This window comes from Pholcus phalangioides, unplaced genomic scaffold, assembly GCF_987345545.1.
Source record: "Pholcus phalangioides strain wild (caught in Gottingen) unplaced genomic scaffold, Ppha-v1.0 ptg000013l_1, whole genome shotgun sequence".
Lineage (NCBI taxonomy): Eukaryota > Metazoa > Arthropoda > Arachnida > Araneae > Pholcidae > Pholcus > Pholcus phalangioides.
The window spans coordinates 22465243-22483016 of NW_028301606.1; the positions used below are offsets into that span (position 1 = coordinate 22465243).

Sequence of the window (17774 nt, forward strand, 5' to 3'; positions counted from 1 at the left end):
GTGGTGGATAAGTCAGCCCTTAGGATTCCAAAAAGCCCTAGCCAATCGCCATTGCCTATCATGCTTGTTTTTTTTCAACGGTTTTTGACACATCACTCGGACTGATACTCCAGCCCCGGATACCAACCGCGGATGCACCATGGCATCCTATGGATTATCGATCTTACGGGTTAGTGAGCTGGAGTATCAGTGACAATCTTTGTCCAATGATGGACGACAAGTCCGCTCTTCTTTATAGGTGTCTTAGTCTAGATCTTTGAAGACCAGACATACCCAGCTTCCCATCTCGGAGAGATATCGAAACGTTCCCGAAGGATGGGTGTATCCGGAAAATTTTATTGTAAACAGTTAGACTAGACCAGTGGGGGGGGATCTCCTTCGGAGGGGGGGGGGCAATGAAACGGAAAAGTTTGAAAGGCTCTAGACTTGACAAAATCATCGAATTACTGAAAAAAAAACCAAGTATGTACGTATACCACTCGAAGTGTGCAACAGTTCCAAATATAGATCATGTGTTTGGAACACGTTACTCTATCTGTGGTCTCAAATTTCATCGCACGATGTTGCATTTTCTTTCTGTCCTCGATCCAAGGTCTTTCGAAGAATGCTCGTTCTAAAGTTACGCCTCCTCACGATCATGATACCATACAGGTGCTAGTACATAAAAACACACAAGCATGAACATGGGAGTACATATGGCAACAACTTGTAATTCCAGTTGCTAATTAGTAGCTTCTATACAGAGTCCAAAATATAAATTATTTATGATCGGAAATGTGCTTCTTTCATTCATAGAAATGGACACAAACGTGACAATTCATACCGGAAACTTTGCATGAATTGTTTGGGGTGTTGTATGACATTGAATAGGTTATAGATTTCTCATTGGCTGTTCCTCCGCTATTATAACTACAGAATAACCAAAATGACGATGTTAACCTTCCACTCTTCCTGTTTTATTTTCCCCCCGCCGCCATATTTTTCTTTTCTTATAATAATAATAATAATTTTTAATGACTATTTTTTCGTTGTCTTTTCACCTGTTGTCCATTTCTGTAGCTCGTTACGCCATCGGTGACTCGTTAAATGTCCATTCATTCGCCATGTGTGCCACAGAACACACAGCCTGTTTGGCTACCACTCACAGATAAGAGCCGAGGAACAATTGCGGCTGGGACAGGACAATCCTGCAAGTCATATTAACATGTACGTGATATGATTACATAAATCAATATGTAGATTGTTCTGGAAATGAAGAACGGGCATCATTTACATGTATAATACTGTATATAATATCGGGAATGCGATTAACAGATCGTCGTCGTCGTCGTCGTGGTTGTTCAAGTATGTGCGTATGCGTTTGAGGCTATTGATGGAGTCTGGCGCCAACGTCGTTCATACTGTTGTTGTTGTTGTTGTTGTTATGAGAATGGCTGTTCGTATTATTATTAATAATAATAATCTGCATGCAGATCACAGGCTGTTGATCAATTCGCAGTTTCTTCTCTCCCTTCTTTGGCCTTAACTAGATGCAGCTCTCTCTCTATCTTCTCGTTTACGTCATCCATCGCCCCTTGTATATATATACTTCCTCATTATTTGAGGTTTTTTTTTGTATCTCATTATTCATCAATATTCATGAGTATGTGCGCGTTTTTCCCATAATATGCCAGAGAATTTTCAGAGAGCAAGCAAAAAAACAGAAAACTCTGATTGCGCGGTATATGTAACCTGCCACGATGTACTTTTCTTCATAACTTTACATTTTTTAAATATTATGGAAAGACGATTGTGTAATGAGCAAGGCAAGGATGATTTTACCCTAAAAAATCTTGAAAAATGACTCCAAAAGAATGGCTCTAAAAAATCTTGAAAAATGACTTCAAAAGAATGCCCTAAAAATCTTGAAAAATGACTTCAAAAGAGTGCTCTAAAAAATCTTGGAAAATGACTTCAAAAGAATGCCCTAAAAATCTTGAAAAATGACTTCAAAAGAATGCCCTAAAAAATCTTGAAAAATGACTTCAAAAGAGTGCTCTAAAAAATCTTGAAAAATGACTTCAAAAGAATGCCCTAAAAAATCTTGAAAAATGACTTCAAACGAATACCCTAAAAATCTTGAAAAATGACTTCAAAAGAGTGCCCTAAAAAATCTTGAAAAATGACTTCAAAAGAATGCCCTAAAAATCTTGAAAAATGACTTCAAAAGAGTGCTCTAAAAAATGTTGAAAAATGACTTCAAAAGAATGCCCTAAAAAATCTTGAAAAATGACTTCAAACGAATGCCCTAAAAATCTTGAAAAATGACTTCAAAAGAATGCCCTAAAAATCTTGAAAAATGACTTCAAAAGAATGGCTCTAAAAAATCTTGAAAAATGACTTCAAAATGATGCCCCACAAATTGAAAAAAAAAAAATCATCAAAATAATACGACAAAGTTCTCTTGAATCACCGCCTGGCAGTCGATTGGATAGGGGAACTAGCTTCTTACTGTGCAAGGTCTGGGTTCGAATCCCGGTTCGGGAATGGATGTCTACTAACCTAACACTAACAAATTCCCTTGGCGAATCATGCTGATGAAGCAAAAGCTAAATTTTTTTTTTTTCTCTGAGAGTTTTTGTTTTTCTTCTGTTTAGATTTTATCAAAAATAATAATTTTTCTGATATACGAGTAATAATTCCTAAATCAGTTAGGAGCACTGTCATTATTATCACCACAATGGTGGGGCTGACAGAGCTGTGGCTTGGGTTCGTGAGACTATTATTGTCATTTTTTGTTTTTTTTTAACAAGAAGTTCACTATTGAGAGGCCCGTGAAGAATCTGACCGGAGCTAGATGTGGGGGCCATGACTGGCGTACTGGAGAGGGTGGAATAGGGTTTTTAGAGTGAAAAATGAAAAATTCCCTCCCCCCCTTCCCCCAAGAAAATCCTGTGTATGCCTATGGTTAGGAACCAAAAAAAAAACATCTTTTATTTTATGTTTTCCAAGAAATTCCAGTGTATTTCTTCATAAGTGTTTAATGCACACACAATCAGTATCCATATAATTTTTTTTTCAATCTTTTTCAGTCCAGGAATCATCTAGGAAGTGAACATCATCCAGGAAACATCTAGGAATTAAACATCATCCAGGAAACATCTAGGAATTAAACATCATCCAGGAAACATCTAGGAATTAAACATCATCCAGGAAACATCTAGGAATTAAACATCATCCAGGAATCATCTAGTATACAAACAACATCATCTGGGAATCATCTAGTATACAAACAACATCATCTGGGAATCATCTAGTATACAAACAACATCATCTGGGAATCATCTAGTATACAAACAACATCATCTGGGAATCATCTAGTATACAAACAACATCATCTGGGAATCATCTAGTATACAAACAACATCATATAAGAATTAAACAACATCATATAAGAATTAAACAACATCATATAAGAATTAAACAACATCATATAAGAATTAAACAACATCATCGTCTAGAAACAACATCATCCAGCAATCAAACAACATCCTCTGAATCATCTGGTAATCAAACAACATCAAGCAACATCATCTAGGAACTGAACAACATTGTTTAAGAATTAAACATCATCTAGGAATAATCTGGTAATCAAACAACATCATCTACGAATCATCTGGTAATCAAACAACATCATCTACGAATCATCTGGTAATCAAACAACATCATCTACGAATCATCTGGTAATCAAACAACATCATCTACGAATCATCTGGTAATCAAACAACATCAAGCAACATCATCTAGGAACTGAACAACATTGTCTAAGAATTAAACATCATCTAGGAATCATCTGGTAATCAAACAACATCATCTACGAATCATCTGGTAATCAAACAACATCAAGCAACATCATCTAGGAACTGAACAACATTGTCTAAGAATTAAACATCATCTAGGAATCATCTGGTAATCAAACAACATCATCTACGAATCATCTGGTAATCAAACAACATCATCTACGAATCATCTGGTAATCAAACAACATCAAGCAACATCATCTAGGAACTGAACAACATTGTCTAAGAATTAAACATCATCTAGGAATCATCTGGTAATCAAACAACATCATCTAGGAATCATCTGGTAATCAAACAACATCATCTAGGAATCATCTGGTAATCAAACAACATCATCTAGGAATCATCTGGTAATCAAACAACATCATCTACGAATCATCTAGAAACCAGACATCATCTACGAATCATCTAGGAAAGGAACCAAACAACATCTAATAAGAATCATATCGAAATCCGTCTTCAAAAAAAAGAATGGAAATTCCATTGCTGGAGAGAGTCAACCGGCATTTTGCTTCTTTTTTCACGGGATCCGCAACCTGAATTTTATACGATTTATTCGATTATATTCGCGAGAGAGACAAATAACGGAGTGATCGGTAATTCAATTACAATCGCGAGCGGAGTTACACGCCATAGATTCAAAACTTGAAGAAATTGATATTGAACGTCGCAAACACGGTCAATTAATATTCATTAAATACACTCGTAATTGGGGAAAATACTTCAATAATGCCTTTTTCTTGTTTAAGAAAATATTTTTACTACATCTCTGACAAAAAAGAAGAATTATAACTATTTTTCCCTGATGCGCTTATGATTAGTGAATACTTTTTCCTCGTTCGAGAGGCACATATTTTATGCTGCTATGTTTGCCTCATCGCGTCAGGTTTTGCGATGAATCACGCGATGAAAACCAAGAATTTCATTAGCACTGTATTTTCCACGTATTTGAATGCATGCCAGTAGAGAAAAGAAAATCTCTAAATAAAACGAATGTCACGACGTGATTTAAATGAGAAAATTTTCCTCGAGTCTTCACCAAAAAATAATGATCATTATAAGTGACAAGTATCAGGGAAATATTTCTCTATGATAAATCACTTCTGGGAAGACGTTTATCGATCTGTAGATTCCGTAAAAAAGAAAAAAAATTCGAGTCTAAACTGAAATAATTTTACCTGTGCATAACAAAAAGGTATGTGCGCATTTATACGAAGGTTTTGTGCATAGCGACACGACGTAAATGTTGAAGTGAATCATGAATGTTGCAATATTTGCGTACAAGCATAGTTCGTGGCTCACGTGACCGAAGCAAATCGTCACCGAAAGTTTACCACCACAAAGGATTGTAGTGAATGCACATTGTGTTTATCAACTGTACATTGCTTAATTCCGTGTAAAATATAAACAAAAGAAAAAACACAGACACACACACCTACAACGCCATCAAATTCGGGAACGCTTGCTTCTAAAAGAAATTAAAGATTCTATTCTTCTTAGAAATTCATATTGTGGATTTAACACTCATAGAATTCGAATATATAGTCTGATATAAAAAAAATCCGTGTCTTTCTTTTCTTTCTTTCAAACCGAGCACGACTCCGGTCTGTCGCCACGGGCAATTTACTACCGATTGAGTTGTGCCGGAAGTGTGAGCACACGTGATTGTACCTAACAGTCTGAATATGTATGAAGTGTTATGTGTGAAGATAATCTGAGTCTCACAAATCCAAGGGTCCGAATAATCCGCGTCGCTGAAATTTTTAAAAATTCATCTGTGAAGCTTCTCTTCCCGTTTTTCGCCAAGAACGCGCTTTATTTCACTTTGTTTGATTCTTCCAACGAATCCGAGGAGTACATTAGACTCTCGATCATTGGCGTACGCAAGGGGAAGGGGATTCTAACCCCCCTCCCCCTCCTTCTGCATGTGGACTATCTCTGGCTTGCATATCCTCAGGAATACTCATCCACACGGCTCATAAGATTTCAAAATAAAGCTCAAATGCCCTAGTGATGCCTATACGTCCAAGAGACGTAGTTCGTATAGGTATCATTACGCATAGATTTTTTTTAGGTTATGTACGTTTCTAGGGTCCAAACATTTCACTTAATCAAAGTTTCAAACTTCCTCGTATTTTACGTGCATTGTTTTTTTCATAGTGTTCTCAAGCATATTCTCAAATAGTTTACATTGCATTAAAACCCATGGCGTTCCCTAAGATAAGATTTGAGTTGATGTTGAAGTCAGCTCAATCGATATCAGTTATCAACTGATTACCTAGTATCTACCGAAACATGTATATAAACACGTTCACACGAAAATCACGCATTCATCTAAAAAAACGGTTTCAAAACCAATTCAGCACGGTAATTTTTTGAAACATCGCACAAGCACATACAAAACTGATTGAACTCGCGATAAAAGCTATTAAAAATGCGGTTGTTGTTTGTCGTTTTTCTTGCTAATCGATCGAGTCTCAATCAGATATCACCTTTACCTCACATTCGTCGTACCAGGATTCGATAAATGCCGATTCCATTCATCGAACGATAAGCCTGTTTTCAATGTGTGCGTTATATGTGATACGTATCACATAGCACATCTTGTAAAAGCGGGTCTTTTTCCCGTCGCTTGTCAGTCATTACTATATTTTTTTGTGTGGAAAATATGGAAGAAAAATAGTGAGATAACCCCTAAAGTTTATCATTTGAACTCTATATCATCATCCTTCGGAAAAAAAATACGTAGACAACTGAAGACTATACAGATGGTTGAAGTGAAGTTCGTTTCTCGTTGAGAAAAAAAACACTGATAAAGACTGGAAAAAACAAGAAATTCGAGGTGTTTCGAAATTCTAACCAGATCTTGCCGATATATGCGAATGCTCTCGAAAATAACGCTTTCGTATCTTTCGTGGAGAACAAGGAGAGAAGGAAGGTTGCTGAAAGTGTTAAAATGGCTGGAATGAGGCATTTTCCGCCATGGCCAACGGTCAAGTTATTCTGTTAGAGCAGACATTCCTAAACTTTTTCACGCTCGTCATACCTTTGTATGTCGTTTCCCAATAGACGTATTTCTGTTCTTGCAGAACTCTTGCAATAACAAACGGGTTTTAGGGAACCCTCGCAGAAATATAGCCGGCCCCCACTTAACCGGATAGCGGATACCCCGCTCAAGCGCATAAAATCCTCAGGAACCAACATTTCTCCCATGCAGATGATGTTATAATTCCCTGCTTAATTTAGTAAATTCAGCAACTCTTCCCCGATTTATCGAATATTACGTTTCACACGCCATCTGTTAATACACATCAACTACCCTTATACGTACAATCGAATCCCGTTATAATGAACTCCAAGAAACGGGAGAAATCACTTCGTTAAAATGAAATTTCGTAATAAAGGAATTTCATAATTTTGCATTGTTCCTGTGTAAACTTACCTGGGGGAGGGGGGGGGGTTAGAAAAATATTCGTTAAAACGAGATTCGACTGTATAATGTTTTTATTGGACAAGACATTTGGAATTGGTGGCACATACAGTGTTAATTTAAGACTTTGCATAGCTTAAGTACATATATTTAATAAAGCCCATAGAGGGCGCTATTTTTTTTCAAAGAAAATTAAGAATCTCTTGTATCGTGATCGTAATAATTCAATATAATTTTCGTTTCATTTTGATGTCTGGTTCATTCCAGAAGCTATAATGATATTGATATTTCATAAGTTTTCCAAGGAAATAAAACTATGAAAAAGTTATGTAAATAATCATTATTTATCATGTATTAAAACATTTTTCATCCGTAAATAACCATTAATGTAACACTACATAAATCTCGTCGAATTAGCGACAAACTTGGCACGTTCGGCGACGGCTATAAGTTAGCGATATCATGATACCGAAGAAGTGTAAAGTTGTCACACGAACCGTCGAGATTATTATAGAGCAGCGGTTCTCAACCTTTTTTGACTCGCGGAGCCCTTTTCAGTTTATAATTTCTATGGCGGAGTCCTGTTTTACCCGAGAAACCCTTTTTTGTACATAATTTTTATGGCAGTACCTTGTAGGGGCCTCTCTTACTTACTTATCTGTCAAATTTACTGATTCATTTTATTTTCCTCGAGTCGCCGCGTAGCTCCTGGGAGGTGCACATGGAGCTCTTGGGGCTCCGCGGAGCACCAGTTGAGAACCGCTGTTATAGAGGGTTTCTTTTTCCTACAATAAGTGGCGCTACTAAAACGGGATTATGTCCAGTTGTTAAAATTTTATCGGGAAGACGAGATCTTATTTATCGATCGTACTCTCTTTGTCAAAATAGATTGGACTATAATTTATATACCTATTAATTTATATACCTATTTATATACCTATACCTATTAATGTCTATGAGCTGATCGGTTACAGTCGAGCAAATGCAACCGATCAGTTTATTGGTTGTATTCTTCAAGTTTTATAAAAGCACTTTTACAAAACTTTTATAGTGTAATCCCGGCCTTAGTAACCACATTTCAGTTAGGCCGGGATTACACTATAAAAGTCTGACAAAAGTACTTTTACAAAACTTGAAAAATGTCACTAACAAGATTATTGGTAGCATTTTTCAAGTTTTATAAAAATACTTTTATCAAACTCTTATGGTGTAATGCCGACCTAAGGCCGTAAGTAAGTTGTAATTTGCTTAGGGCCGTATTAACGGACATGGTTTAAACTGTAGTCACAATTTTTGGATAAGAGATCAACATAGATTGGTTAAAAACCTGAATTTAACCAATCCGTGTGGATCTCTTATTAAAAAATTGTGACTATAGTTTAAACCGTGTCGGTGAATACCGCCCTTAGAAAATTATTTTCTATTAGCTCTTCTAAATGTTTCATTCAAAAAAAACAAAACATTATAAACATAGTGGTTAACGCGTATCGCGGGGAACTTTAACATTGTCTCTACGGGAGAAGTTTCGATGCCGGATTATATTTTATCCGTTTAAGCGAGAGGTGTTCGTTTATCCGTTACCCGATTATAATATAGCCGACTATACTATCAAACTTAGAACAAAGACAACGTGTGATCAAAAAATCAATCCAAATTATGTGTCGGAAATAGACATTTCCGGAAACATCTGGTAGAAACTGAAACAGGAATGTGTACATATCATATACACAAGGGGGGTGGGGGTGGGGGAAGGTTATACGTGTTGATATTCAAGGAATAAATAAATAAATAAATGTCCATTGTGGAAAAAAAACACACAGCATGGTTATGGCTGTGAGAAGACGCCATCGCATGGTGGCGCTGTTGAATGCCACGTCAAGGTCAGCCACGCGCTTCTCTCTCTCTCTCCTCGATTTTATTTTTGTTGTTGTTCGAGTGATTTTTCTCCATCTGTTTCGCTCTTTTCTCCTTCAGCCCATGCCATACATTATCATCTTTACCCTCTGTTGTCGTTTTATACATTACGACTGAGGATATCTCAACACGAGGCGACAGAGATGGAGATTTTTTCCTTTTTCTTATATTTCTTGTGTAGAATAGAGAGAGAGAGAGAGTTCGGGCTATGGCTCTTCCCTGCACTTTATGTAGAAAAAAAAAAAATCGTGCTTCTTTCTCCCCTGCGGTGTTGATTTATACCAGAGTCTCCTGGGGCATAGACCTTTCCCGTCTTTTCTTATATGGAAATATTCAGTACAAGAAAAAACTTCACTATATCCCTACTCTTGAATCTTTAGTTCTTTTTTGACTCCTCCTTATTTCGGATATTAAAACGTTGTTGCTGCACCGACGAGAGGCGATATGTCGGTGCGAGTCCGAACACTCTTCGCTTTTGCTTGATTGTGTTTAGGACAGTGTTGCAAGTAGTCAGAAATTTTTTCCAAGTAGATACTTCATTAAAAACGACTAGAAACCGGGCTTAAATAACCAGAATTGATTCTAGTCATTATCTGAATGACCATGCATCTCGTATTTCCGGGATATTCCCGTATTTTCACGTAATTTAAAAATAGATTACTACTCGCGCTACATTGTTTTTTTTCATGCGTACTTTTATTTTCTTGACATGGCAAGAAGAACAAGTTTTTCCTTATTTTTAATTGGCCATTTGTTTTGGAGAAGTTTGACCTAATTGGTCCTTGTGCCAATAAAACCAAATTTAAATCAAATAAATTACTAGTAGACAGGAAATTTTGAAAAAAGACTAGAAAAACAACTAGCAATTAGATGTGTATTTTTCATAGACATAAGAATAATATTCTTATTCTATGGGGTTTTTTTCCCCAAGTAAATAGCCGAAAAAAAGATAAGATCTAGCTGGAAAATAACTAAGTTGACAACGCTGGTTTAAGATATCCGTCCGAACTCGATTTCTGCTGGTCAATTGCCAATCCTGTGCCAGTTTCTCGCAAGGGCAAACGAGGTATATGCCCAGGAATCACAAATTTTCAATGTCCGCAAAAATTAGCTGTCCCCCACCCCCCGTAAAATACAGTCGGCCCCGCTTCATCGGATAACGGATAGCCCGCTGAAACGGACAAAATCCTTTGGCATCATTACGATGTGTCATGAGTGCCGTAAAATATTTATGATTCTAATCTGAATCTTAATTGCTGGGAATGGGGAAAAAAACTTCACAGATTCTTATAACAGAGATTTAAATTATTGACTCTTCTCAAGTGGAATTCGTGTCTCAATTAAGTTAGAGGACACATGCAGCGGTAATAAATACATTTGCAGTCAGAGACGCCGACATGAAGAAAAACCATTGGAGGCGATGAAAGTTGCTAGTCGTCCCGTTTATACGGGACTCAAGTGCGTACGCAGGAGAGGGAGGGTGCACTGCCTTTTTTTTCAGAAACAATCGGGGCGGGGGGCTCAGCCCCCTTACAAAATTTATTGGGGGGGGGGGGAAGCTCAAATTGCCTCAGCCCCTAAGTTCCGGCGCCTATGTTTCCAGTGTATATCCAGGGCAATCAAATTCTGGAGTGAGGTTCTTGTGGGTGGGGAGGATGGGGGTGGGCTGGAGGTTCAGAAAAGAGAGACATCAGGCGGGGAAGAGACTTTTTTGCACGTTTTCTTTTAGTAAGATAATAACTTCACCACTTCAGTTTTTATTTCATAATTTAAAATTTAATTTACGATGGTTTTACAGTGTGATTTACTTCTTTTTTTATTATCAGCATTATTTTCATTTGAAATTTATCATCAGTTTCTATAAACAAGAGCATAAAAAATATTTTTTTCCTTTGAATTGAATGATGGCGTTGTAGTCTCTCAAGCTCCGTCTGATTCATTTCTAAAAAAGAAAGACGCCCCAAAAGTACATAAATCCAGGACAGTTTAACAAATTTGAGGCCCTGATTTCATAACAGGTCCTCTTAACGGACACCCTTCAGATGAGGTTACCCCCCTCTTCTACGGACGAATTTTTTTGTCCCACCTTTGACCGAAAAAGAGAAGTTTTACTGTATTTAGCCAAAAAAGGGGCCATCTTAAGAGCATCATGGGCCTCCGGGCCAAGTGGTTTTTCTAAGGCCCTACCATTAAATTCTAGAAAATTGCAACCAAATCTCATTTTTATGAGGCCCTCTTCCCTTGAGGCCCCCGGGCCGTGCCTGGGTGGTCCCATTCGTTAAGACGGTACTGGGGCGATGGGAGGGATGACTAATTTTGAACCGTGCCAGCCCTTCTCATATAAGCTGTAGATAGCCCCGCGTATATCCACTCTACTGCTTCCGACAGTAGGTGTGAATCCAGTTCGGTTGGGAATCTAATAATAAAATACATATCTCGGAAAGCTTTCGGGGGTACCACGAGTGGGAAAAAAGTTTGAAAGCCATTGAGCTTCAGGATGATCTGAAATATTAAAAATTGAAAATAAGCTTCCATTTACTAGGAGGGGGCTATCAGCCTTTCTCATAAAAGCCATAGATAGCCCCGTGTACGTCTACTCCACTGCTTTCGGCAGTGATGGGAAATCCAGTTAGGATCGACACCTAAAAAAATATACGACTCCGAACGCTTTCGGGGATGGGAATAGATATACAGATATATAGGGATCGTATGCAGTCGAATACCGTTATAGCGAAAATCTCGTTTTAACGAGCACTTTTCTAACCCCCCCCCCCCAAATAAGTTTACATGGGAACAATGCTAGGTAACCTGGAATTCCTTTATAATGAAATTTCGTTTTAACGAAGTGATTCCTCCGGTCTTTGGCGTTCGTTATAACGGGATTCGACTGTATTAAAAATTGAATATAAGGTTCATCAACGAGCCCCCCCCCCCTCCTCCCTCCCCGACTAGCCTTGAACCCTGTCAGTCTTCCTCATACAAGCCACAGATAGCCACGCGTACGTCTACTCCACCGCTTTCGACAGTGGGTGCGAGAATCCGGTTAGGATCGACATCTAGTAATTAAATACACGCTTCGGAAAAGCTTTACGTATAGACGGAACCTAATCCAGAAATAAACAAATGCGAAATAAGATGGATAATGTTAATTATGGGGACCCGGGGGGGATCAACGAATACTTATTGAAAATATTAAAAAAAAAAAAGACTGGGAAGAATAAGCGCGTCTTTTGTCGATTAATCTCTCGAAATGAAATTAGTGTGAAAGATTTTATGAATAATAACAACATATAAAAGTAAGCGTTAGCAACCGCGCAAGCAAAACATAAATAACAAGAAAAAAAAAGGGCAGCTTATATTTTGCATCCGCAGGTGTTTTGCAAACAAACCCCCGTCTCCCCCTCCCGCTTACCACGCTGCCCCTCCTCCCTCTCCTTCCAATATATATTGCATGCTCGCTATACGAACGAACGCGTGTGCCCTCAGCTGATCGTTCAAAATCAGTACGCAGAACAATTACGGAGGGGGGGAGAGGGAGGTAGTGCAGAGAGAGAGAGAGAGAGAGAGAAAAAAAGAGAAGAGAGAGAGGAAACAGGTCCACGCTCGCCTTCCCTCGTCCAATCACGACGACCGACGCCAACGCCTGGGGCGTGTCCCTCTCGCCCGATTGGCCACCCGCGATGACGTCACCCGATTTCTGCTGACGTCGACGCGCGGAGAGGAGTAAGAGAAAAAACTCCGTATAAACTGGATTCAGAACGAACTGTCTGTGCTTAGTGAGAGGAGTGCTCTTAGTCAGCGGAGTAGGTATTGCTGTAAATACCTCTCGGCGGAAGGTTTAACATCCGGAGTGTGTGTGGACCAGGTCTGTGATAATTACTTCCTAAAATAAAAATAATAGTAACCAAGTGAAAATAACGCCAAAGATTCATCAAACTCAAAAAAAGTCTTCAAAAAAAAAAAAAAAGTAACAAAAACTGTGACTCTCTCAGTGCGTTGTTAGTCATCAACCAAATCGTGCCAGAATAGGAGGAAAAGAAGCGAACGCAAAAAAAAAAAAGAAAAGGTTGCTGTGAACGCCCGACGCCATATTGAACGAGCTAGTCCGCTTATCCCGTAAGAAAAGCACAACAAATATTCCTTCTCTACGGGTTATCTCGCCTGAACGCCACCGCCATTCTGGAGGTAACAAGTTGATCGTCATCAAAACAATTATGGAGATAGAAAGTGCATCCACGTTCATTGCCAGTCTAATAAGGTTGGAAAATCGCCAAATCAAATATTCCAGAATCGAAGTGTTCCGTCGCACGCTCGGTGACCTACTGCGACACCACTACCAGCACCACTGGTTCCCGGACAAACCATGCAAGGGTTCCGGCTACAGGTGTCTGCGGATCAACCACAAAATGGACCCGATCATCGCTAAGGCTGGTGACGTGTGCGGCTTCGACGAGGCCGAGCTCAGGAGATTGTTACCGGACGAGTTGACGATGTGGATCGACCCGTTGGAAGTCTCCTACAGGATCGGCGAGAACGGCAGCATTTGCGTCCTGTACGACGGGAGCAAGGTCGTCCAACAGCAGCAGCAGGACTCGTCGAAGCTTTACAATGATTACAACCACCACCAACTGCACCAGAATAACAACACCACTAGTAGCAACCATCATCATAATAACCACCACCACCACCAGGCCGTTTCGGACAACAGGTATCCCGGCTGCAAGGAGTCCGTGAGGAATGTCCAGCGTTGGGACACTTTCAACTCGAGTCCGCGCAACCACAACATGGAGCCGTTCGCCGCCTACGTGTCCAGTTAGACGGGGGAAGGGATAAAAAAAAGAGAAAAAAAAATGGTTATTTGTTCTATTTTTTTTTTTTTTCCGCTGCGAAAAAATGATGAAAAATGTGGTGTGTGTGAACGATTTTGAGGGAAGAAAGAAAAAAAAACTTAAAATTTTTTTTTTCTTTTCTTTTTTTTTTTCATGAAAAAAATTTTTTTTTTTCCTCGATGGGGACGATCTCGTTCCAGCCAAAACTTCGTATCCGGTTTTTTTTAAGGAAAAAAATATATTATATGAAGGAAAAAGGAAAAAAAAACGGTGCGATTTTTCAATGTGATCTTTGGAGTATTTAAAAGAAAAAAAAAATTAGGGTGAAAAAAGAAAAAAAAATTTAAAGAAAGTCTCAAAATGGAGTATCGAACAGTCAGTGTTATTTGTAAGTAAAAAAAAAACAAATTATTTCTCCTCTTTTACAATTCAATTTTCAACCTTAAAAAAAAATCTCTTAATTTAATTTACATACTGCAGGGACCATCTCAGTGAATATCCTCAATTAAATTCAACTGTATAAGTCAATTGCAGATCAATTTCGTTCAAGGGTGTAATTAGTTTTTCCCCCTCAATTATATTATTACTAATGAGTTCGACGCTCCAGTAGTGGAATAAATGGCGGCCCACTCTTGACATCTTCCGATGGATCTCATTTTTTTTTCTTTAAATTTTAGAAGAGAACAAATGGGAAGAAGAAACGATTGGCAAGGTTGGAATTTATGCAAATACGTGAAATTATATTTGAAAAAAAAAGAAAAAAAAATCTACCTCGTGTTTTAATGCATTTTTCTAAGAAAAAAAATTGAAATTTTTTGGATAATATCTTGGTTTTTTCTAATAGAGCAGTGACTATCTCAGTTTGATGATCGATATGGAATTATTGATACTTGTTAATTACACTAGCTGTGCTAGTTTAATTAGCAGGTGGTAATTAATTTTCATGTCTAATAGTCAGTTATTATATGTTATGTGAATCGTCGTTCATGTTTTCATTTCGACCGAATTCATGTTTTATATATATATCTATGGACTCGTCCAGTAAGCATGTTAATTTTTTTTTTCTCTCTTTTGTTATGGTTTTTAGTCAAAAAAGATATTTCTTACTCTATTATTTTCTATGGAAATGCGGATTCAAATATTTTTGATTTTTAAAAAAAAAATGAAGTCATTGGTGGTGTATCTGTGATAGCTCTTAAATTGCTAATGGCGATATTGATGAACAAGTTTGTAATTTGATTGCCAAGAGGGGGGGGGGTTTGAATTCGCAATTCTATATTGTCCATTTATGATCAGTCGCTGCTCTTTTATAAACCAAGGTATTAATGTGTTTTTTATATAAAAAAAATCAATTTTCACACCTTCGGAGTTCAAACTTGCCAAAACCTTTTTATTCTTGTTTCCCCGTTGTTCTCTTCTATTTAAGAAAAAAAAAACAATTTAAAATTTTTTAAAGGTCGATGGCTGGTGTGTGGCTGAAGCATAATCAATCTGTGATTTCTCGAGAAAATATATTCTGCCCACCTATATGTAACAAAGAAGAAAAAACAACAATGGCCTAGCTCTCTCTATCTATTAATATATTATTATTGTGCCAAGGGGAGTGTGTTAAAGGATTGTGCACAAAAAAAAGAAATATTTTTCGCCAGTTTTAACTCCTCTCCTTTTTCATCAGGAAAAGAAACATGTCCAAGCGAATGAAAAAGATGTATAACTATCGATTAATTTTTAAAAGAATATAATTTTTGTAGTCGTGCCACATTTGAGACATTCCTGTCTTTTAAAAGCACTTTATCTTCTTTTTTTCATAGTGTGTTTTATAAAATTGTTAAAATGTGTAAGAATGTTTTTTCCTTAATAACAAACAAGAAAAGACGTGCGATGTTTCATCGTGATTTTTATATATATATTATTATTATTATTTTGAGGCCTAATGAGACATTGCTGTGCAATTATCTCGCAAAGTAATAATAATTATTATTATCACACATTATATCATTATTTGCCAGTTTGTCGAAAAATCCGGTCGAATTTTGTTTTTGTTGTTTTTTTTTTGTTATGTTTGAGTTTATATCTCAAAATCCGGTTTTTGTGAAAAACATATTGATATTCTTAATGGTCTATCACTGTCGTCAATATGTGTTTTTACATCATTTTCTCTTAATGATTGACTTTGTCTCTGAATGATAACGAAAATGAAATTATTTCTCTTTTAAAATTGAAATTGTGAGCTGCCATATTGCCTACTACTGTTGAGATTTGTTTTTATTATTATTTTCTCTTCTTTTTTTTTCTCCCTGGGTTTTTTTTTCTCGTAGAGCTGGCTGTCATCTGTACAAGTCATCCTGTACAAATATTTGTATAAAGCTATTTTATGTCTGTACAGTGATGTTATATAGAAGTTTTGTACAGTGACTTAATAAAACATTCATTGCTGCATTACTTTTTTGCGAACGCGTCGTTTATGAGTTCCTTTAAAAGTGGGTTAAATCATTCCAATTTATTATTTTTAAAAAAAAAGTCGCACCATCGATCGAGGTTTTTAACTGAATTGTGTGAGAGATTTAAAAAAAAAAATTGTGTGTTTGGGAAAATGTGCTTCAAGAACCCATGAGGATATATTCAGTCATCAGTTCCTTGGATAAATGGAGTATACAATTATAATAGGATATTATTATGTGTTGTACGACAAATGGAATTATCACGTCAAGGTGAGTGGTTTTCTCTTATTCTGTAAATCTAGTGTGAAGACTATTATCGATTTTCTTTTTATATCCTAGGTGTGGATATTTACAGTATCTTGATAGCACTGATGAGATGCTGTGCTCATACTTGGAATTTCAGGAGGTTTCTTTTTTATTTAAAAAAAAGACAATATCTGGAAAAGTATAAAAGGAATAAGAATTTGAAAAAAAAGCCTGGAGTAAATTAACAATTTTTGCGTTGAACCTATCTATTATTTTTCAATTGAAATTGTGTTCTAGTTCATAAAACCTAATGGTAAATTTAAAAACATGGTAAAAAAAGGATAAACTATCAATTTAAAAACAAATTTTTAAAACAAAATTTTGTATTGAAGGAAAATTAGGTCTTGTAAATCTTAGGAAAAGTAAATTTTTTCTATTCTATACCCGTCTGAAATATGTAGGAAAGCGTGCAATATTATTTTTCAAGTGGCTTCAATTTCATTATTGCGCATAACTACCATAGAAATTATCTTTTCTTCAACAGAGTTTGTTCCAAACTTTATGGGATTTATTAAAAAATACGGATAAGTGTATTAGAGTAGGTAGAAATTAAGGGGAAAATGTGGTGAAGAAAAATATAAAATGTTTTTTCAAAAGTCGGAAAATTCTGTGAAGGTAAAAAATTGAAACATTTGGATGGTTAAGATTTTGAATCGTATTTCTCTTTTTCCGGAGTTTTAGTTATGGTTTTGGTCAAGTAGACTTTTTTTAGGAACCCTGCATTAATGTTGACAGTTGTATTTAAAAGAAATATGAAAGATTTTTTTTAAAATTATGAAAGTTATATACAAATCTCATTTAACGTGAGAGAAATTTCAAGGGGAAGTAAAAGGAAGTTTATATAGTGCAATTATGTGTGTAAATTGATTGAAACAATTTCGGCTACTAGCTTCAGCGTTGATGAAAACTAAAATACTTTCAAAATTCTTTTTTTCTCTTAGGAATTTTCAGTTTCAATATCTGTTTGATGGGCTAAATCAGGGCTTGACAAAGTTCCAAGCAGGATTTTGTAATG

General features: G+C 36.8%; 1 protein-coding gene across 1 annotated transcript; it reads left to right on the forward strand.

Moving 5' to 3' along the window:
* Window positions 1-12656: 12656 nt before the first annotated feature.
* On the forward strand, window positions 12657-16454 carry LOC149078781 (protein BTG2-like). Its single transcript, XM_089240887.1, has one exon. The coding sequence runs from the start codon at window positions 13398-13400 to the stop codon at window positions 13998-14000; it is 603 nt and encodes a 200-aa protein (XP_089097013.1). The 5' UTR covers window positions 12657-13397; the 3' UTR covers window positions 14001-16454.
* The last annotated feature ends 1320 nt before the right edge of the window (window positions 16455-17774 follow it).

Bases quoted from the DNA above. Each gene is read 5' to 3' on its own strand.
- LOC149078781 (XM_089240887.1), top strand. From the start codon at position 13,398: ATGGAGATAGAAAGTGCATCCACGTTCATTGCCAGTCTAATAAGGTTG.